This window comes from Hemibagrus wyckioides, linkage group LG10 (genome assembly GCF_019097595.1).
Source record: "Hemibagrus wyckioides isolate EC202008001 linkage group LG10, SWU_Hwy_1.0, whole genome shotgun sequence".
Taxonomy (NCBI): Eukaryota; Metazoa; Chordata; class Actinopteri; order Siluriformes; family Bagridae; genus Hemibagrus; species Hemibagrus wyckioides.
In genome coordinates this window covers 115,001-138,798 of record NC_080719.1, presented here as the reverse complement: position 1 = coordinate 138,798, position 23,798 = coordinate 115,001, and the positions used below count along the sequence as shown (strand labels likewise).

The 23,798-nt window shown below is 39.4% G+C and overlaps 2 protein-coding genes across 4 annotated transcripts in view; both read right to left on the bottom strand.

Annotated features, from left to right (window-relative positions):
- The window catches only part of rras2 (RAS related 2), a 52,807-nt gene extending 34,681 nt beyond the window's left edge, over positions 1–18,126 (bottom strand). The window contains exon 1 of one of the 2 annotated variants that reach the window (XM_058400577.1): positions 17,805–18,126. In XM_058400577.1, the coding sequence (XP_058256560.1) occupies positions 17,805–17,906 (102 nt within the window). In that variant the 5' untranslated portion in view covers positions 17,907–18,126. The remainder of the gene's footprint in view (positions 1–17,804) is intronic. The other variant, XM_058400576.1, reaches the window with a different exon arrangement.
- Positions 18,127–22,880: 4,754 nt separating this feature from the next.
- Positions 22,881–23,798, bottom strand: part of copb1 (COPI coat complex subunit beta 1) — a 16,345-nt gene continuing 15,427 nt past the window's right edge. For both annotated transcript variants that reach the window (XM_058400570.1, XM_058400571.1), the window contains one exon: positions 22,881–23,143. In XM_058400570.1, the coding sequence (XP_058256553.1) occupies positions 23,084–23,143 (60 nt within the window). In that variant the 3' untranslated portion in view covers positions 22,881–23,083. The remainder of the gene's footprint in view (positions 23,144–23,798) is intronic.

Genomic DNA, 23,798 nt, shown 5'->3' with positions numbered 1-23,798 from the left:
AACATTCATGAGAACATAGTATACGTAAGACACTATGAGATGAACACAAGGTGATGAGAAATGTAATTGATGTGAATTTGCTCTACAACGTAGCAGAACTTACCCAGTAATGGTGAATGGTCGCACCTCAGTAAAAACAGTTTGACAGTTAAAATCTTTTAATTACACACAATCTCTAACTGCTTCATGTGTAACGGTAAAGTGCTGCTGTGTGAAGGTGAGGGTTCAGAGGAAGCTGAGTTCAGGAGAAGCTGCAGGTAAATGAAATGCATCATCACTTCAAACAACCTGCCCATCAAGCACAAAGGCACGATTCCTACTGAGATTAAAGAAGTGAAAGAGTTCCTGAGTGACCTCTAGCCCTGTTCCTGCAGACCCTGTGGCATTAACCTTCAATCATTCTGCCCAAAGAGCAGCTGGAACCAAACTGCAGTTTCCCCTAGAACTCAGCTGGGGGCCTGAAAAAAAAGTCCAGCTACAGAGCAATGTCCACTGACTGATCACATGACCACACTGTCTGATCATGTGACCATGCCACTGACCGTCTAAAAAACACTACAGCCTGTATTTAACAACGTTTGAGAGAAGTGCTCTGTATGTACTGACGGACAGCTTCCTCGTGTGTGACCTGCTTCTGAAAACCACACAGTGGGTAAAGAGTTCACGAGCTCGCTGCAGCTGCTCTGCTTTCACATCTGATGTTCTTAGAAACTCCACTGCACCACAGAGGCCTTGTTTACAACTCTGTCCTCAATTCAAAATAGTGGTAAGGTCTTCCTCTCTCTGACAGAACTGTTCTGTTCCTCTTTTCCTGAACTTCCTCTGTCGTGATCTCAGAGTTCAGTCGTAGTGAGCAATGCTGAAATCTCATATTTGTGATATTATAATTTACAGACCCCCAAAAGGCAAATATTCTGAATTTGCAGATTTCATTTCAAACCTAGCTGTTTCTCTCAACATAGCATTAACTGTGGGAGACTTTATTCACTCTGATAAATCGGAAGCCCCTCTGAGGGTCTCAGCTGTGTCCGTCCTAGATTCAGTAGGTGTTCATCAGAACGTAAATGGACCCAGTCATAATGGAGGTCACACTCTTAATCTCAATCTAATATTCAGATTAAATATAGTCACAGTTTCACTCACAGCTTCTTCCACAATCTGAAGCCATCCCTGACCATTATCTCATCTCGGTTAAAATGTGTCTTATATAACTTATCTAGGAAAAGAATAAACTAGCACCCTGCTATAATGACCACAAACACACCTTAAAGACCACTAAATATTAGAATGTAAATGGTGTCAAAATAAATTGGAAATATTTCAGTAAGCATTGAAGGAAAGTCTCCTGAGCTCCAGAAAATCTCTCAGTGCCACTAGATCAGCATTTCTCTCCACGTTAATCAAAGACAACAAAAAAAATCCTAAATCCTAAATACTGGGGCAGAATTAACTAGGAGTAAAACCACTGCAGAAAAGGCACGCCATCTACATGCAGCAGCAATGACTTCATGAATTATTTCAGTGGCAAAATTGTGAATATCAGGCAAAAATCTCAGACTATTAATTTAAAACCAAATTACATGATCTGATCAGCTGTTTCACTCCCCTTTGAAAGACACCAGCTTATTAAGATAGAAGAATGTGTAAAGGACATTAGACCAGTGGTTCCCAAAGTTGGTGCCGACAACTGGCTAGGGGTGCTGCAGAATCTCATCTTTTTTCCAATTTAAACAGCCAAAAATAATTATCGTACCATATAATAACCTTTAACAGCATATATTTTAAAAATATAAAAACACCAACATAAGAGCATGTCCAAACAAAAATAAATAACCATAAAAAACACTGATATACTTCATACATATTTAAAATTAAATATTTATTTTAAATATAAAGCAGAAATGTCACAGCCAAGAAGACCAACAGACATCAACCCGGAACCACCAACACCAAAAAATAAATAAAATCAGGCGATACAGTGAAAGCTACCTGGCTTACTGTTTTACATGGATCAGAGAGAAAGGAAATAATGAAAATAGTGTAACAACAGACAAACTTAACAGTTTCAAGGCCAAGAAATACTGAAAAATAAAAACATCAACATATTTCCCGAAACAGCAGAGGACCCACTTGTAGCCAGGAAAGGTTGGAGTATTACTTCCCCGCTGTTAATGAAAACTTCAATGTGCTGTTGCTGTTTTCAACTTCTTACTTGTGTGAGCTAGCGTTCTCATCCCTGGCATACGTGAAAAACAAAAAAGTCAGTACCTGTCAGTGAAGCACGATCTACGAGTTGAACTATCTTCAATCTTCCCCCATGTCAAGAGGCTGTGCTCACAAAAGCAGGCACATGTATCCCATTAAAATGCCTGTGACGCAGTTCCATGCACAGATATTTTAGATTTAAGATATAAGGTCAGGTTTGAAGAAGGCATTGGGTTTTAATGAGAAACCAAAGAAAAAATGAATTTGATTTGTTTATTATTATTTAAAGAGTTAAGTAAATCTTTAAATGCGTTTTGTTCCATTGATTCCCACATACAGTAAATGGTTCAAATCAGTCTGTTGACATGCATCATCCAGTTCTAAAAGACAGATAGTTCATTTTAAATGGGCTGCTTCACCTCATTATGTCCGTTGTGATGCATTTATAATAACTTTTGTTACTGTTTATGCTTTATTTGTTGTTTGTTCATTTGGATTTAATTTTATATATGTATGTACGCATGAACATTTAGTTTAATTGAGTTGAGGTGCCGTGGAAAAAAAGACGCTACAAAGGGGTGCTGTGCTTTCAAAAAGTTTGGGAACCACTGCATTAGACAGTGGACAGTCACTAACGTCCCCCTGCTTAACTCTGACAGACAGAGGTGCTAGTACTAGGACCACATGGAGCTAGAAGTAAACTTTCTGATTATAGAGTAATGGTGGATGGTCTTTCTGTTTCATCTTGTCCAGCAGTAAAAGATCTTGGTGTGATTATTGACTCTGGTCTTTCATTTGAAGCTCATGTAGATTTTTTGACCTATAAAGCACTGATTGGTGTACTGGGATGTTTGGATTATGCTCTTGCATTACTACTCTCACATGGTCACTCAGATTTTCTGACTGTGAAGTGGTTGGACGCTTTATGTCCATCATGTCTGTCACTGTCTGGCTCTCCCTTTTAGTTATGTCGTCATACCTAGTCTTGCCGGAGTCCCTGCCTGCACTTTATACATAATCTACATTGTCTTTAAACATCACATGATCAGAATCATAATTAATATTCTGTCTCTCTCTCTCTCTCTCTCTCTCTCTTGAGCTAGGTCTGGTTCCTCTCAAGGTTTCTTCCTCATATCATCACAGGGAGTTTTTTTCTCTGACATGCTCATTAGGGATACATTTTAATGTAAAAACCTGTCATTTATATACTACATTTATATAATTCTGTAAATCTGATTTGCTTGCTATAGAAATAAAATGTAATTGAGGTGTTGCAGTGATTTAGTGTTTCAGTCACTGAAAATCAGTATTGTGATACAGGCGATGGTGCAAGAGCTCTAAACCTGAGCTGTGGCTGCTGCTGAATCGTATGAAAACAGAGCTGTGTCTGAGTTTCATCAGAGAAATCAGAAAAAAACCCAAAATGAAATACTTTTAACAACTGAAGTCATGTTTTAGCAGAAATTCAGTGTCCAGGAGATGTTGTGAGGAACCTGAACACCTTCTTCTCAACACAAACAGATATTTAATATTCATTCTTAAGCATGTCACATTGCTGCATTCAGACTTCCTCATGTTCAGAAGGATGACCGCTTTGTTCCCTGCCTGCAGAATAAAACTGATCTTCAGATGAATAAAAGCTCTGCAGCTGGCTCTGTGACAGAAACACAGCTCTGTTACCGTTTTAGGCTTCAGAGCGCTCAGACAGCACAAATGCTATTACAGCACCAGACTGAGCCTCATAAATAAGCAGTAATGGCCTCGGAGTCAGAGCAGAGCGGCTGTCCTTACGGGACCTCAAAATGGCACCAAGACAAGAAAACATGGTACGGTCCGAACGCAGACGGCAGGTGGTACGGTCTGAATGAAGACAGAAGGTGGAACGGTTCTGTCCCGTCCCTTTAATATCCTAAAAGTAAAAGCTCTTAGCTCAAATTACCTCAGTGCATCATTTGGTTATAAAGAGTTCAGCACTACAAATGATGAACAGATGAAATAAACTCCAGGAATAAAACTCACACGGCTGATCCCTGCTCCATCCTGCAGGCAGCTACAGGGGGAACGGGAACGGGACAGCAGCGGAACCCTGTTCTCCTCTGGGCTGAAAAACCCATGAGTTCCATCACCTGACAGGAGACCTACACCACTCCTCTACACCTACACCACTCCTCTACACCTACACCATTCCTCTACACCTACACCACTCCTCTACACCTACACCACTCCTCTACACCTCCACCACTGCTCTACAGCTACACCTCCACCACTCCTCTACACCTACACCACTCCTCTACACCTACACCATTCCTCTACACCTACACCATTCCTCTACACCTCTACCACTCCTCTACACCTACACCACTCCTCTACACCTACACCACTCCTCTACACCTACACCATTCCTCTACACCTACACCACTCCTCTACACCTACACCACTCCTCTACACCTACACCACTCCTCTACACCTACACCATTCCTCTACACCTACACCATTCCTCTACACCTCCACCACTCCTCTACACCTACACCACTCCTCTACACCTCCACCACTCCTCTACACCTCCACCACTCCTCTACACCTCCACCACTCCTCTACACCTACACCACTCCTCTACACCTCCACCACTCCTCTACACCTCCACCATTCCTCTACACCTACACCACTCCTCTACACCTACACCATTCCTCTACACCTACACCATTCCTCTACACCTACACCATTCCTCTACACCTACACCACTCCTCTACACCTCCACCACTGCTCTACAGCTACACCTCCACCACTCCTCTACACCTCCACCACTCCTCTACAGCTACACCTCCACCACTCCTCTACACCTACACCACTCCTCTACAGCTGCAGAGATTTAACAAATCAGTTCATTTCAAAACCTTTCTCTCTCTCTCTCTCTCTCTCTCTCTCTCTCTCTGAGATCCTATATAAGAATAGATGCTGATAAAATTGTCTTCTGAACATCTTATCATAAAACTGCTTCATGCTTCATAAGCAGTTTCAGTCTGGAGAGTGTCTCAGGGACACTCAGAGACCGAAATTCAGGTCAGGGTCATCAGAAACAACAGAATTAACAGGAATAATAAGTGCAGTAGGTTCTGCAGTGTGTACTTCTGTTCCTTCTTTTTGTGTCATTTAGAGATGAAGCGGAGTGCAGGACTAAGAAAATAACGTTCAGAATTCAGTTCAGTAAAATATACTGCAGCACAACTGATCTGTGAGAAATTTCTTGTGGAAAATCTCCGTTTTTGTAAAATCTGAATAAAAGATATATATACACCGATCAGCCATGGCCCCCTGGTGGTCCAGCGACAGGATCCCGCGCCCTCATTGCCGCGGCCCAGGTTCGATTCCCAGGCAGGGCGCCGGCCCAGCCACAGAAGAGTTGACTCTCTGTGCCAGTCCCAAGCCCGGATAAAAATGGGAGGGTTGCGACAGGAAGGTCATCCGGCGTAAAACCTGTGCCAAATCATGCAGATCAAATGATCCGCCACAAAAATAGCAGACCTGCCAATGTGCAGGACAGATGCTAGGAAAAAATAAATAAATAAAAATGAATACACCGATCAGCCATAACATTGTGAGCAGTTCCAGGTGACGTGAATAAGTCTGGTGATCTCCTCATCATGGCACCTGTGGCCAAATTGTGATGGCTAGACCACTGGATCAGAGCATCTTCAAAACTGCAGCTCTTGTGGGGTCCCGGTCTGCAGTGGTCAGTATCTATCAAAAGTGGTCCAATGAAGGAACAGTGGTTAACCGGCAACAGGGTCATGGGTGGTCAAGGCTCATTGATGCATATGGTGAGTGAAGGCTGGCCCGTGTGATCCGATTTGAGCTACTGTTATTCAAATTGCTGAAGAAGTAAATGCTGGTTCTGATAGAAAGGTGTGTGCATCACAGTTTGCACACAGTGCATCACAGTTTGTTGTGTATGTGGCCGGATGGCCGCAGACCAGTCAGGGTGTCCATGCTGACCCCTGTGCACTGCTGAAAGCACCAACAATGGGCACATGAGCATCAGACCTGGACTACGGTGCAATGGAAGAAGGTGGCCTGGTCTGATGAATCACGTTCTGCTGGGAAACCTTGGGTCCTGACATTAATGTGGATGTTACTTTGACACATACGTAACCTAAGCATTGTTGCAGACCATGTACATCCTTTCATGTAAACGGTATTCCATGATGGCTGTGGCCTGTTTCAGCAGTGCCACAAATATAAGTAGGTGGTCATAATGTTATGCCTGATTGGTGTATATATATATATATATATAAAGAGAGAGAGAGAGAGAGAGATCCTGATCAGCTGATCTTCAGCCTAAACAAAGCCCAGAGTGAGGCTGTAACTCAGAGACTAAAATGATCAGATGGAGTGATTGTGAGGCCTGCTGTCACAGTTAGCATAAGGATTAGCATTTGCATGGTGCTGTCATTAAGCCTCCATGTGACTATTCACCTCCTCTGGCAAACTGGACTTGATAAAAACATGCATTATGTCTGTGCTCTAAATATCAGGGAACTTTTGTCTAGTTTTATCAAAAAACAGAAAATACAGAAACAATCTAAAACAGTGAGATTATTTTAAACTTGACGTGAAAAGGCAGTAAAATGTTTTAAAAAGTGTCCTTACAATATTACAGCATTTTCTGAGTATCATTATCTATGAAAAACTATGCATCAATGCACAAAATGTCCTGAAAATGTACCTTATATAATGGCTTTTTATAAGGTATTGTTTGTTTTCACGTGAGAAACAAATAGATAAAAATGTAACATTTATTTACACAAAAACCATCGTATGTCATTTCAAACTGACTTCAAAAATAATTCCTCTTCCCAAAATAGACTGACACTACACTAGTTTTTACACACTACACTAAATACACTATATATATATATATATGTTGGTACCACAAATAGTAAAGGCTACAGCAGGGGGCGGAGCTTTTTTTTTTTTTTACAAAGCCCCACAGTTATGGAACAGCCTCATTGTTTAAGTCCAGGCTGAAGACACAAACAAACTTGGACCTGCGTGACCCACCCTGGTCTCTACTTCTGGTTGGAATCTCATCACTGCTGCTGAGGACAACCTGGAGATACATGGGACTGCAGTGGACAGAACCAGCTGAAGACTATGGCTTTGATCTGCTGTTGCTGTGGGTTTTGCACACAGTCCCCATCATTATATGTATGATGGCTTCAGCAGGATTAGGGTGAGATTTAAATCATGTGAAATGTAATTAGTCTTATATTTATACTGAATTAAAAATTATACTGACGATAATTCAAAAATTACACTGATGATCATGTTTCTAAGTGGCTCCAAAGCTCCTGACTGCACAAGTCCACTTATAGTTATAGAAAGAACATACCACTCTCTCTGTTTATAATGATTTATAATCCCACTCTCTCTGTTTATAATGAGTTATAATCCCACTCTCTGTGTTTATAATGATTTATAATCCCACTCTCAGTGTTTATAATGATTTATAATCCCACTCTCAGTGTTTATAATGATTTATAATCCCACTCTCAGTGTTTATAATGATTTATAATCCCACTCTCAGTGTTTATAATGATTTATAATCCCACTCTCAGTGTTTATAATGATTTATAATCCCACTCTCAGTGTTTATAATGATTTATAATCCCACTCTCAGTGTTTATAATGATTTATAATCCCACTCGCTGTGTTTATAATGATTTATAATCCCACTCTCAGTGTTTATAATGATTTATAATCCCACTCTCAGTGTTTATAGTGATTTATAATCCCACTCTCAGTGTTTATAATGATTTATAATCCCACTCTCAGTGTTTATAATGATTTATAATCCCACTCTCACTGTTTATAATGATTTATAATCCCACTCTCTCTGTTTATAATGATTTATAATCCCACTCTCAGTGTTTATAATGATTTATAATCCCACTCTCAGTGTTTATAATGATTTATAATCCCACTCGCTATGTTTATAATGATTTATAATCCCACTCTCAGTGTTTATAATGATTTATAATCCCACTCTCAGTGTTTATAATGATTTATAATCCCACTCGCTGTGTTTATAATGATTTATAATCCCACTCTCAGTGTTTATAGTGATTTATAATCCCACTCTCAGTGTTTATAATGATTTATAATCCCACTCTCAGTGTTTATAATGATTTATAATCCCACTCTCTGTGTTTATAATGATTTATAATCCCACTCTCAGTGTTTATAATGATTTATAATCCCACTCGCTGTGTTTATAATGATTTATAATCCCACTCTCAGTGTTTATAATGATTTATAATCCCACTCTCAGTGTTTATAATGATTTATAATCCCACTCGCTATGTTTATAATGATTTATAATCCCACTCTCAGTGTTTATAATGATTTATAATCCCACTCTCAGTGTTTATAATGATTTATAATCCCACTCGCTGTTTATAATGATTTATAATCCCACTCTCAGTGTTTATAGTGATTTATAATCCCACTCTCAGTGTTTATAATGATTTATAATCCCACTCTCAGTGTTTATAATGATTTATAATCCCACTCTCACTGTTTATAATGATTTATAATCCCACTCTCTCTGTTTATAATGATTTATAATCCCACTCTCAGTGTTTATAATGATTTATAATCCCACTCTCAGTGTTTATAATGATTTATAATCCCACTCGCTATGTTTATAATGATTTATAATCCCACTCTCAGTGTTTATAATGATTTATAATCCCACTCTCAGTGTTTATAATGATTTATAATCCCACTCGCTGTGTTTATAATGATTTATAATCCCACTCTCAGTGTTTATAGTGATTTATAATCCCACTCTCAGTGTTTATAATGATTTATAATCCCACTCTCAGTGTTTATAATGATTTATAATCCCACTCTCAGTGTTTATAATGATTTATAATCCCACTCTCTGTGTTTATAATGATTTATAATCCCACTCTCAGTGTTTATAGTGATTTATAATCCCACTCTCAGTGTTTATAGTGATTTATAATCCCACTCTCAGTGTTTATAGTGATTTATAATCCCACTCTCAGTGTTTATAGTGATTTATAATCCCACTCTCTGGTGTCACCCAGATAAGGATGAGGTTTCACTCACTTCCTCATGTCTTTTCAGAGAGTTTTTCCTTCACCACCATCACCTCTGACTCGCTCATTAGGGACAAATATAAAATTATATACACAAACATGGTTAAATAAATCCTCTTTATCAAACAGCTGGGAGGATTTTTTTCTGCTCAGCTCTGAAGAATCTGAAAAAGAGTTTAGTGTAGCTGAGGTTTACTAGACTGATGTGTGTTGATGTATTTGAGAATGGTGTGCGGCTGTGATGTGTGATGTTTTAGTAATTTTTTTCTTTTTGCTGTCAGTGCATTAAAGTGTTTTTGGTTGTAAAAAGACGTTAGTCTGATGGTAAAGGTGTGAGTTCGGTGTCTACACTTCACAGGAGTAAACAGGATATCTCAGACACAGACACACCGAGCACATGAAAGCCACAAGCTGCACGACTCTGAGCCAGAAGCAGACGAGAGACTCGCGTGGGTGCAGATACACACGAACACACAAACACTGCGTGTGGAAAGCGTGTTCTCTAAACACACTACGCACACCATACACACACCATACACACTATACACACGGCGCATAAACACTGCATGTGGAAAGCATGTTCTCTAAACACACAACACATCATACACACTATACACTCCATACACACTATACACATGGCACATAAACACTGTGTGTGGAAACCGTGGAAAGACTAAACACACTATACACATCATACACACACTACACACTATACACAAAATGCACACCATACACAATCCATACACAATACACACAATACACAGTATACACCATACACACTCCACACACCATACACACACTACACACTCTGTTTCTCTTTGCTAAAACACATGTAATCTAAAAAGAGCATCACGTGTAACTCATATCAGTCTGTAAATACTGAATGCGCTCACAGCCTCCTGCTGCAGCATGAAACTGAGAGCCAATGAAGTGCAGCACCAGCATGTCCTATTTCCAGGAAAGTTCACTAACCCCTGGAGAGCAGAGTGTGTATCCTGCTCAGAGCTGTGTGTTCACGCTGATACAGGAAGTGAGCCGATAGAAAATACGCAACAGTGGAGATCAGCAGTAAGGCCACAGAGAGGTTTGGGCCTGATGGAGTATTTTTAAACATGTGGGTGGAGATCCTCTTTCACAATCACTGTTTAGGAAGTTTCCCTTTTTCCCAACCTCACTGCATATTGGGACACGCCCCAAAACAATAAGGCTTTATTAATGCCAATGCTTATCACCTGAAAGGCTGCATTCTAAATCAACTAAATCCTTTTATTCTATTTAAATAAAAACAAATCCATATCAGTGTGTGTACATCTAATCCTCTATAATCAACTATTATTATTATTATTATAGTTAAAGCTTACAGTGTTATTTTTAATGCATGCTGTTCAGGAAAGAACGGTTCTGCGTGTTCTCTACAGAGAGAACCCTGATCACTGAGGGGTTTTTATTATGATGAGAATCTGAAGACACAGAATGATCAGAAAATTATTTACAATTACTTTTATTGTACAAAGTGGAACTTTAATTCGAAGAGCTTTGAACTCAAGTGTGTGTGAGAAATCAACAGGTGAGCTAAAAATCCACACACACACACACACACACACACACACACACACACAGAGTGTGTGAACAGAGCTGCTGTTTTAACCTTGAGCAGAGTGAAGTTTACTTTGAGCTACAGAGGCCCAGAAACACATTCATTAAAACAATATACGTTATATAAAGAGCAGTTTCCTTGCCTGTGTGTGTGTGTTCCCTAAATAAGATGTAAAGATGTAACTATTTTGATAAAAATGAAATAAATGTGTGTTTTGTGCTTTGTGTTATTGATAATTTCCAGTCTGCACTGATGCACAAAACTGAAGACTGACCCATTTTATACAGTCTTATGCAAAAGTTTAGGCACCCCTTGATAAATAACAGATTTTGGTGATTTTTTAATTGAAAAGATGTTAACACAGTCTCTCTTGGAAATGGAAAAAATGCACAATATTTTCAGCAAACACTGATGCGTAGTTACTTCTTATGCCATAAATTGAACAAAGATAAAAAATAAAAACATTATTTTGGCACTGTGCAAAAGTTTGGGCACCCTACATAATCAGTACATAGTAACACCTCCTCTGCAGATATCACAGCTTGCAAACGCTTTTTATAGCCAGCTAAAAGTCTTTCAATTCTTGTACTTGAGATTTTCTCCCATTCTTCCTTGCAAAAGGCTTCTAGTTCTGTAATATTCTTTGGTCGTCTTGCATGCACAGCTCTTTTAAGATCTACCCACAAATTTTCAATGATGTTTAAATCAGGGGACTGTGATGGCCATTCCAAAACCTTCAGCTTGCGTCTCTTTAGGTATTCCATAGTGGATTTCGAGGTATGTTTAGGATCATTGTCCTGTTGTAGAAGCCATCCTCTTTTCAGCTTCAGCTTTTTTACAGAAGGTGTGATGTTTGCTTCCAGAATTTGCTGGTATTTAGTGGAATCCATTCTTCCCTCCACCCGTGCAATGTTTCCTGTGCCACTGGCTGCAACACAACCCCAAAGCATGATAGCTCCACCCCCATGCTTAATAGTTGGCAAGGTGTTCTTTTCATGAAATGCTGCTCCTTTTTTTCTCCAAACATGCCTTTGCTGATTGTGGCCAAAGAGTTCTATTTTAACTTCATCAGTCCACAGCACTTGTTTCCAAAATGCATCAGGCTTCTGTAGATGTTCTGTTGCATACTTCTGACGTTGGATTTTATGATGGGGACGCAGGAAAGGTTTTCTTCTGCTGACTCTTCCATGAAGGTCTTGTCTGTGCAAGCATCGCTGCACAGTGGAACGATGCACCACCACTCCTGAGTCTGCTAAGGTTTTTCAGGTTTTCTGCAGTCAAATGGGGGTTTTGATTTGTCTTTCTGACCAGCACACGAGCAGTTCTCTCCGAGAGTTTTCTTGGTCTTCCAGATCTCATCTTGACCTCCACAGTTCCCCTGAACTGCCATCTCTTAATTACATTTCTCACTGTGGAAACTGCAAGCTGACAACGCTTTGCTATCTTCTTGTAGCCTTCTCCTGCATTGTGGGCATCAATAGCTTTCATTTTCAGAGTCTTACAAGGCTGCTTAGAGGAACCCATAGTTGTTGAGTGTCCGCAAGTGTGTGCACAAGGTTTGAAGAGTCAAAGTATTTGTAAATCTTTGAAATTGGCATTTACTAATGACAGCTGCTGCCATGCATCAGATCTAACGAGCTGATTAAGGTCTGAAACCTTGTAAAAAAGAATCTGAGACTCTGGAACTCTTAGAGTGCCCAAACTTTTGCACAGTGCCATAATAATGTTTTTATTTTTTATTTTTGTTCAATTTATGGCATAAGAAGTAACTATGCATCAATGTTTGCTGAAAATATTGTTTCCATTTCCAAGAGAGACTGTGTTAACATCTTTTCAATTAAAAAATCACCAAAATCTGTTATTTATCAAGGGGTGCCTAAACTTTTGCATAAGACTGTATGTTGAGGGTTTGACCTATGACCAAAGCACACATCTTTATCCAAATACACCCCTTCACACATACACACAACCCCACCCCACCCCACCCCTCCCGCACACGCACGCACCCCTACCCACAACCCCCTAAGCCCAGCTACACACCACCACCCAGCCCCACCCAAACATCAGATTTGGTGATCAGAAAATCAAGGCTGTGTTTCATCTGAGTTTATTTAATACCATCTCAGAGTTGCAGCGTTCCTCCAGCATGAGCTCACAGAGCAGTAATGAGAACCATGCAGGGTGAGACACTCAGAATCGGGTGGGGGCACACACACACACACACACACACACACAAACGCATACAATAAACACACACATACAATACACACACACACACAAACGCATACAATACACACACACATACAATACACACACACACACAAACGCATACAATACACACACACATACAATACACACACACACACACAAACGCATACAATACACACACACAAACGCATACAATACACACACACATACAATACACACACACACACACAAACGCATACAATACACACACACAAACGCATACAATACACACACACATACAATACACACACACACACACAAACGCATACAATACACACACACATACAATACACACACACACACACAAACGCATACAATACACACACACACACAAACGCATACAATACACACACACATACAATACACACACACACAAACGCATACAATACACACACAAACGCATACAATACACACACACACACACACAAACGCATACAATACACACACACAAACGCATACAATACACACACAAACGCATACAATACACACACACACACACAAACGCATACAATACACACACAAACGCATACAATACACACACACACAAACGCATACAATACACAAACGCATACAATACACACACACACACACACAAACGCATACAATACACACACACACACACACACATACACATACAATACACACACACATACAATACACACACACACACACAAACGCATACAATACACACACACACACAAACGCATACAATACACACACACACACACACATACACACACGCATACATACATACACACACACACACACAAACGCATACAATACACACACACATACAATACACACACACACACACAAACGCATACAATACACACACACACACACACACATACAATACACACACACACACACACACATACAATACACACACACGCATACATACATACACATACACACACACACAAACGCATACAATACACACACACACACACACACACATACAATACACACACACATAAAAGCATACAATACACACACACACACACATACAATACACACACACACACACACAAACGCATACAATACACACACACACACAAACGCATACAATACACACACACATACACACACACACAAACGCATACAATACACACACACACACATAAAAGCATACAATACACACACACACACACATACAATACACACAAACACATACAATACACACACACACACACACACAAACGCATACAATACACACACACACACACACACACGCATACATACATACACACACACACACATAAAAGCATACAATACACACACACACACATACAATACACACAAATGCATACAATACACACACACACACACACACGCATACATACATACACACACACACACACACACACGCATACATACATACATACACACACACGCACACGCACACACACACACACAACTCTGCCCACGAGTTATACGTGCTAATATTAGCTAGCATGTGATGATAATTTTAAATGAAAATATCAGTGATCTCTGAACCGGAATCTGGATTAAAGTTTAAAGTTCAGAACAAAGTCATTAAACACCAAGCTGAAGAAATAAACCTGCAGATAAATGAATGAAATGAGAGAAGCTTTTTAAACGCTGTATCTGTGTTTTAACCTCGCGTGACTACTGAAGGACGACAAACAGATTTTAAAACAGTAATGAAATGAAAAAACAAATTAAAATTCATTATTCTAAATTATTTTATTGTTCTCAGAATTCTAGACATTGTAATGAATTCAGACAGAAAGTGAAACGGAGCGATGTGACCGCCCTCTCTCTCTTTCTCTCCCTCTCTCAGGGGAATCTGATCATTAGAACATCTTTAAAGAGAGAAAACTGAAGCCATGTCCAGTCTCTGAGGCCAAAAGGCATGATGACATCACCGTGAGGTCACCATGAGGTCATCTAAACTGACTCACTCTGATGGAATCGGATCATTACTCATCTGAATATCTAAGCATCAGTTCACCTGCGTCCGCTGTTCTGAGCTGATTTAAAGTATCTGGACATCTTCTGGGTCTGGACACATTGATCAGCAGGACGATCAGATCTGACCAAACACCTCCTCCTCACAGCATAGGTGATAAACTTACAAAATACTACATTTACAGACACTCAGTAAAAACCAAACACACAAACCTGCTAACGCTCTGCTGCAGTAAAGCTGACCGAGATCCGTCTACTAAAGGCTGGATTTTTTTTTCTCTAGTTTTTGTTTATTTATTTATTTAAAGCAGATTTTCTTTCATTTTTATTTATTTAAATTATTTATTTATTTATTTTTTTATTATTTATTTTAACAAGAGATGTTGTCACAAAGCATCTTTACAGAAATCCAAATGTTGATTTCAATCCTAATGAAGAAGATCAGAGACGACGCGAGGAAGAAACCTGAAGATGATCCAGGATTCAGGATTCCTGTTACATCATTTACACCAGGTTCAAAATTCAGATTATTTCTTAACACTTTTTTCAAACTTATATTATTCACCTACTAAATATCACTGGGTCTGGATCGATATGACTTCAGAAGATAAACTCATTTCCTCTCACACACTCCACATCTCATCATTTCCCCAAAACACCACAGCAGCCTCTGGAGGACCAGCAGGAACTTCCTCTTCCTGAGTTTCTGCTTTCTCCAGGGCCTTTAACCCGAAAAACTCAGACAGTGTGGAGTTTAAACATAAAGTATACAGTAAATATTTTAAAGACCTCATTCTGTTAAACATCAGGTCTATAGCAGGCTGTGATCTCTCCTAAAAATCAGAACTACAGAAATCAGAAGGAAGATGAAGCTTGAAGAACAGAAACATTTGCAGAGAAAAGAAAAAAAACAGTCATATCTTTCACCTCTGGCTATTAAACACTGACCGGTCCGGTCCAAACACATACAAACGGTCTTTTATTCTGATTTAAGCTGATTACTTCATTAAACACAACAACAATTCAAACACAACATGCAATTAATTCACTTTAACTTGATTTTTTTTCACCAAACCGTTAAAAATGAGGATTTTTTTTGACGATTTGTCTTGCAAAAGATTCTGACTGTTTGTGCGTCTGCATTACAAATTTTATTAAACTCACATTTTTTTATTTATAATGTCTTTAATGATGTTTATATTTATTATATTTTTTAAATATAAATTGTATAATTGATAGTCTATTTAATATTATATTATGTTATTATAATAGTTTGTAAATTTTATGTAAATTATTTCTTACATTTTATATTCTAGTTTACTTTTGATTGAAATTGTATGCATTACATTTTTATATTCTAGTGTTTACTTTTTTATTTCCATTTTAGGAGAGTCATAAAAAACATTTCACTACATGTTGTACTGTGTATAAGTGTTTGTGACAAATAAAATTTGAATATGAATTTAATAAAATAAATTCTATATATTTTTACATTAAAATATTTTAAATATTACTAAATAATTCTATATATTTTCAAGAAAAAGGTTTTTTTTATCAGGTTTTTATATGCTCTGGAACATTTAGAGTTTAACAAAAGAGAATTAGATATTTACCTCTATTATTTTTAGATATTTTACTTTATTTTTTTTATTCTCCTGTGAAAGGTTTCCAGTAAATCACTTTTCACAAGACAGTAACACAGTAACCAAGGTACCCGGAAACACACACACACACACACACACACACACCTAAATTAAGTTTAATGCATCACCACAGACTAAAAACAGCAGTGAGATAAAGAGTACACTGTGGAGAGGTCAGTACAGAGGCAGAAAGTGAGAGAACTCGCTCAGAAGCCAGCGACAAAACTTCTTACAGAAACAAGAAAGTAATAAAGCCTTGTGATTTCTCTCTCTGCCTCAGCGCAGGGTTTGTGGAATGGTTTCCACCATGTCTGTGAGCAGAGTAATGCTATGACCTGGGTTTGGTCCAGAAAGTCACATGACATGAGCACTATGAAGGGAAGTAAAGAAGCTCACTCTGTAGTACACACTGAAGTTCTAAGTCTAATATTATCTTATTTATAAAACACACTTTACATATAAATAAACAAGGAGAATAAATATGTATAATTAAAAAAAAACAACAACAGATAAATAAAACCAGAAATGTGACGGCTTCATCTGAATTCCTGAACCCTGTGTACCCTACCGTAAAAAACTGTGTGTGTGTGTGTGTGTGTGTGTGTGTGTACAGCTGTGACAGCTGCTGAAATCCAGTTACATTGCTTGTGTTCAGGTATACTGGACCAATGAAGCCAGTTCTGATTTTGGGATACAGGCGGGAAGGAAGGGAAAGTGTACATGGGTGTAGGCTATTTTGGCCGAGAAACAGGGGAATAGACACACACACACACACACACACACACACACCACTTAAATGAACAAACCCCAGCCAACTAAAAGAAGGATAATACTAAACTCCAGTGTTAGTGAAGTTTACAGTTCAGTGTGAAGTGATGTGAACACACACATCTACAGAATACACTCAGTACTGATAATGTGGATTATTTACCTGAATATACCAGATTATTTACTGGCATGAACTGGATTAATAAATCGGATTATTTAGCTGAATTAACTAGGTCAATAAAATGGATTATTCAATCACATGACCCGGATCAAGACTGGATTATTTACCTGAATGAACTGGATGGTTAATGCGGATTTTCCCACGCCGCCTCCTCCCACCACCACGAGTCGGTACTTCTCCTGTACCGCTCCGTCCTTCCAGCCCGCCATCGGGGACGCGCCGCGCGCTCTCGCCTTCTCTCTCTCTCTCTCTCTCTCACTGGCCTACGGCAGAGGAACCGCGGCGTTAATTAGACAGAAAAACTCAGTGTGGAGCTGAAAAACAGCGAGAATATCTCCGAGAGCGCGGCGCTGTGAAAACGCATTGGCAATCTCTCTCTCTCTCTCTCTGTTCGAGTCTCGCACTGGCACACTGCGCTGGGGAGGAGCCGTGAGAGCGCATACAGCTGCAGCCGCTAGGGGGCGTAATATCTCTCTCTCTCTCCCGCTCGCTCTCTTTCTCTCTCTCGCGCGCATGCGCAGGTTTGCTGGGCGTAGGGAACTCTTTTCCCCGCGTAGTAAAGGTGTCCCTGCGGCTCGGTGTTAAATATCTCTAGACTTTCAGGTAGAAGAATGAAGGCTTGCGGTTGGTGAAGTGTTTGGTTAAGTGTTAGGGAAGTTCAAAAGCGGTATTGAGATTAACAGTGCAGTTTTAATGTTTCTGGATTCATTTGACAAAGTCAATCTACAGGATTTGGGCAAAATAATGTGAACACTGATATTAATAAGGTGTTGGACCTTCATCTGCATTTAATACAGCTTCCAAACTTCTTGGAATAGATTCATAAAACTTCCTAATATTTTCTAGTGGAATTTTGTAACAATCATCTAGCTTCTTCTAGGTGCTTCAGAGAGGTTGGATCAGGGAACCTGATCACTTCAATACGTGCTGGCAGAAACACGACCATGTAGGCTAATGATGGAACCAACAGAATACCAAGATATGACCGCCCAAATCTTCACAGATCCACCCAAGCTGACGCAAGCTGAGGTTCTTCATACATAAACTGGACTTGCTGTTGGGAATAATGTAGATGATTCAGACCTTATCACTCGTTTCCAGTCTTCAGCTGTTCAGGTTTTATGATCATGACACCATCATAATCATGGAGACTGCACAGTTTTACATTGGTGTCTGTGATAAATGGTTTAGCAACTGCTGCTTTTCCATGGATGTTGGCATGTTGTGAAGTTCTCTGTAGAGTATTTTTGAGGAAACAGGGTCTTTAAGGTGGATATTACGTTCTGCTCTCACTTTTGCTGCAGCAGTTTGTGATTTTTGTACACAATCCTTCTTAATGTTCGACCAGTACAACATGTTCTTGTCTGATGAAGTCCTGCCATGTTTTATATATGCAGTCATAATCATGGAGCCTGCTGGGCTGTAAAGGTTACAGATGTTCCTGCTGAACATCTCTCAGCTTGTGTCCCCTTAGGAAGTCTGACAAGTCTCCCATTTCAACAACATCTTAAACTAACCACTGCTGATTTAACCTGCTCCCATTTATTAGCGATGAAGTACTGGAGTGAGAACCGTCAGGACATGGTCAGTCTCAGCTATTAATAATGCTCTCTTCAGAGTAAATATTGAGTGAAGGTTTAAAAATAGACAACTTTGAATACACAGTATTTGCACCATGCAAGTGAATGAAATGTTTTCAGTGTGGACAGGAAGGACATGTCGTGAGCAGCTGCCCGGAGAAGGTGACTAGGTTACAATGGGATAAGGGGCTACTGAAAAACCAGGCACATGTCAGGCAATATGAATGGTGCAGATTTTCATGATGAGACAGCAGCTCAGGTTAGAGCTAAACATCAGGATGAGGCACAGGCTCAGGTTAGAGCAGGAGGCCAGGAAGCGATAGCGACTGAGGTCAGGGCGGAGACTGAGAATATTACTGAAGCGTTACAGGAGAATATTGAGGGCTCACCACTACCAGTCACACTGAATAATGGATTTAGTCAGTCCAGTATGGACATGCAACACAATGAAAATCCACAGACCAGAAGAAAATCAGGACAAGACACAAAAATGGGGAAAAAGAAAACTGTCTGTTAAATTGGTTGAAAAGGAAAGTGTTTGTGATGAGTTGGAGGAGGAGTTGTTGTTTTTGTTTTTGTCAAGCTCCGCTAATTTCCTGTCTGCTTTATACCACCTCACTCTTGCCGCTATGCCCATGCAGCTGAGGGCAATCAACTACTTACCAGATGGATTGAATGGGAGGAGCCAGAGAGGAAACAGGGAGAAAAAAAAACACAAACCAGTTCAAAGGAACACAACTCTTCTGACCACCCATAACTCTAAAGAATACGTCACTACACATAACAGTGGGATGTAGGGAAAATTCAAATCCAGTGATTCTGTAATCAGTACAAACTTAATGTGACTAAAGACGTCAATCAGTCCAGGATATAGAGATTGGAATTGTGGAACTCCAGGCTCTGTGTGAGTCCACAGGTGGTCCAGGCCACATCTATTCAATTCAACTCAGTTTATTTGTATAGCAGCTTTTATAATGGACATTGTCTCAAAGCAGCTTTACAAAAGTAGAGAAACAGAGAAAGTTGAAAAAATGTATTTAATTTTTACAATATTTTATTAAATTTTTAATAGGAGGATGGTGCTGAGTCTACGACTGAAGAAGGAAGATCTGTGTGAAGGAACTGGAGAGCAGTAAGTCTGCTGTGTATAAACTGATTATAAACACTGATTATAAACACTGATTATAAACTCTGATTATTAACTCGTCAATAGCACTGACAAGTAGATTAAGAGAAGTAATTGACCAATGCGTGCATATACAGTACATAACATTTCTATTTGATGTAGACGACCTGGACATCTCGAGTTGACTGGCTATAAAGTATGGTCTGATTTCTCTAGACCAGGGGTGTCCAATCTTATCCAGAAAGGGCCGGAGTGGGTGCAGGGTCTGTAAAAAGTGGAATAAGGCACGGCTGGACAATGTCTGCAATGTTGAAATCTCTGGAAGTTGAACCCATGCTATGCACATTAAGCAGTTAGCAGGTGTTAGCTAGCTAAACATCTTTTACCCTTACGCCTCTCAGGTAACGCTGATGACATCATGGGGGCAATAGAAACACTGATGTACAAAAACTTAAAAATTGTAGATTTCATCTTCAAAAGTAAACTGAGCAAAAAGCACTGCATTGTTGGTAAGCAGATGGGATGGGGAGAACCAGGTTTATCTGGAGATCTTAACTGGTCTAAAGACGGGATTTATAAACATTTTGACAGCAAATAAAAATTGGGAAAGAATAAGGAATTTTACTAAAATGGAGATGACCACGAATATCAAATTGAGGGTGAACATTTATTATTATGAATAACATGGTATAATAACCAGTTTCAGGGCAAGTCTACTGTAGTGACAGAGCATTATATTTCTTTTGGGACAGACTGCACTGGCTTCCTCAGAGTGTGTTATATCTACCAAAAGAGGCAGGAGGGAACGAGGTACATCAGTTATCAAACAGAAAAGCAGCTCTTAGATTGTAGTGTATAGTTTGCTCCATCAGTTTTAACATGAAATAGGTTGCAGAGTTTATTCTTGGAAAGGTGAGGAACATGAGATGATGTAGGTCTTACATTATAACGGAGAAGAGGAGGAGCAGCCGGTCGGTCAGCTTTATCTCCCAGGACAACCTCATGCCTCATGGCTAGCCTTGTTTGTGCAAAATGTACATCTACATCTTCTTAAACCATTACAGGACAAGAGCAAACTTCTTAATCTCTCTCTCTCCCTCCCTCCCCCTCCCCCCAGTGTATTTGACCAGTGATTCTACTTTCCCTTCACTGGAACTCAGAGTCCAAACCCTGCTCCAGCAGGACAATGTTCCTGTGCACAAAGCATGGTGTCTTGGCAGATATTTTGAAGTAAACCTTTTGTATTTACAAAATATATTATTTTAACAAAAGCATGCATTAACAGCCTTAAAAAATTTAAGATGGGAATGAATGTATCGTCTGGCTAGGACAGTGGTGCTTCACACTGGACTCTGTTCACGCTTTTAATCACTGACCACTGACAATCCATTCACCAGGACTCGCATTACAGGACTCACATTAATGCCAGGAGTAAAGAGGGTCCTGTGAGTGTGTGTTGTTTTCACAGATGTGACCTCTGACCTTGACCTCAGAAAAATCTTGTCTTCACAAAACTGAAACAGAACATGGGTTCTCATGTAGAAGATCAGACACTTCAGCGCTAATTCTAATAAGACATGGATCCAGCGTCCTGTTCTGTCTGCTCTCTTCATCGGTGTGTCACTGATTCACTTTTTCTCACTTTAATGTGTGGACTCAGCTCATGACCGACTCTCATTCCTGCCCAGAGCCCTGAAGGAATGCGAGGAATTTTAATGAAGTGAAACACTGCACCTCGTCCATGTGAAGGAAAACACAAACATACAAAAGTTTTCCAGTTTATCAAGAACAAAAGAATCCAGTGTGTTTATAGCAGCACTGCATGCATGTACTTTAGAGATGTTTATTTCAAACCTTTCAGAAGTCATGTGTTAAATACAAAGAAACCTCTTTAGACCAATTATTTTATATAATTTATGCTATTGTGACTCAATACCTCATCAGAGGAAACAGTATTTATTTGAATGTCAGTTAGTGGACTGAATGAGGGTGTGTTTATGAGCATATGTAAAACTGCAGAACTGAAGAAGAAAAAAACAGACCTCAGTTTAATCAGAATATTCAGGACAAATAGAAGGACTAAAGATCAGAGTGTAAAAGTTTAAAAGAGATAAAGGCATAGGTGCTGAGCAGTGAGGAGGAGGAGGAGGAATTTCAGGAGTGATGTTTTCCTTGATGTTAATTCCTTGTTAAGTTTATTTGTCTTACATCTTCTATGTCATCACTAACAGCCTCCAGATAAAAATAAGAGATTATCAGATTTCTGCAAAAACAATAATGTCATAATTATTTGCATCTCCACAATATTTATGGATCCCTGCGTCCCGGTTGAGAATAACGCTCGATTCTGGAGTTACACATCGCTGTTGGAGACGTACGAGATTTCACTCGATAATTTCCTCCTCAGCATCTGATCATTTGGCTCATTTTGAGTAAAGTGTTTATTTTAATGAGACGAGGATGTAGGACAGGAGGCGTTGATGGTCTGGTGATATTTATTGGTACATATTACAGATAAATGAAGATACATTAAGAGTTTTATTTGGATGAAATACCACACATTTCTTACTGGTTTTATTCCAGTCACAGCAATGATGTGAACACAAGTGAAACGGAGTGATAAAGGAAAAATGAAGTAAAGAAGAACAAGCCGAACATCGCCTACTGAGGGCTTTAAGCTTTATGAGATGGTCTTCTTCTGAGACAGATTAATCTTATCTCCCAGACTCAAGGCCATGCCCTGTGGAGGAAACACACACAGATGTTAGCAATCAAGGAACCTAAAGCTGGGTGAAATAATGACATCATATTCAATCGTGTGATATTTTACTGAATTTATTTCTCTTTAGCACAACAACAGAAGCCCACTGCTGCTACTAATAATCACTGATCCATTCAGATTTTAAATATTTTAGTAGATGTTCATCAGTGGATTTTTATATGTGAAGGTATTTTGTTATCAAACAGAAATACATTGACGTATCCTGCATCATATGAGATTGGCCAGTACTGTAGTGACCGATCCAATCACATCAGACAGAAATTATACGGAGAATATCTGATCTTCCATGAGGCATTATCACAGAAAAAAAAAAAAAAATTATATTAATAGGAAGTGGTGACGGTGGTGAGAATAAGCTCCCTGAGATGACAAGGAAGAAACCTTGAAAGGAACCAGACTGAGAATGGAACCGGTCATCTTCTGGGTGTTACTGTAAACTGTGAAGCACAGAGACCTTCTGTGCAATTATGTGACTCAGGGTTTGGGGAAGAAAAACATCTGGGTGTTATCAGCAGGCTCTTACTTTTGACCGTATAGTTTAAATAACTAGGCGATGCTAAAATACAAACTGAGTGTTCACATTCTTCTACAAGTTCTTCTCTCAGTACTCAGT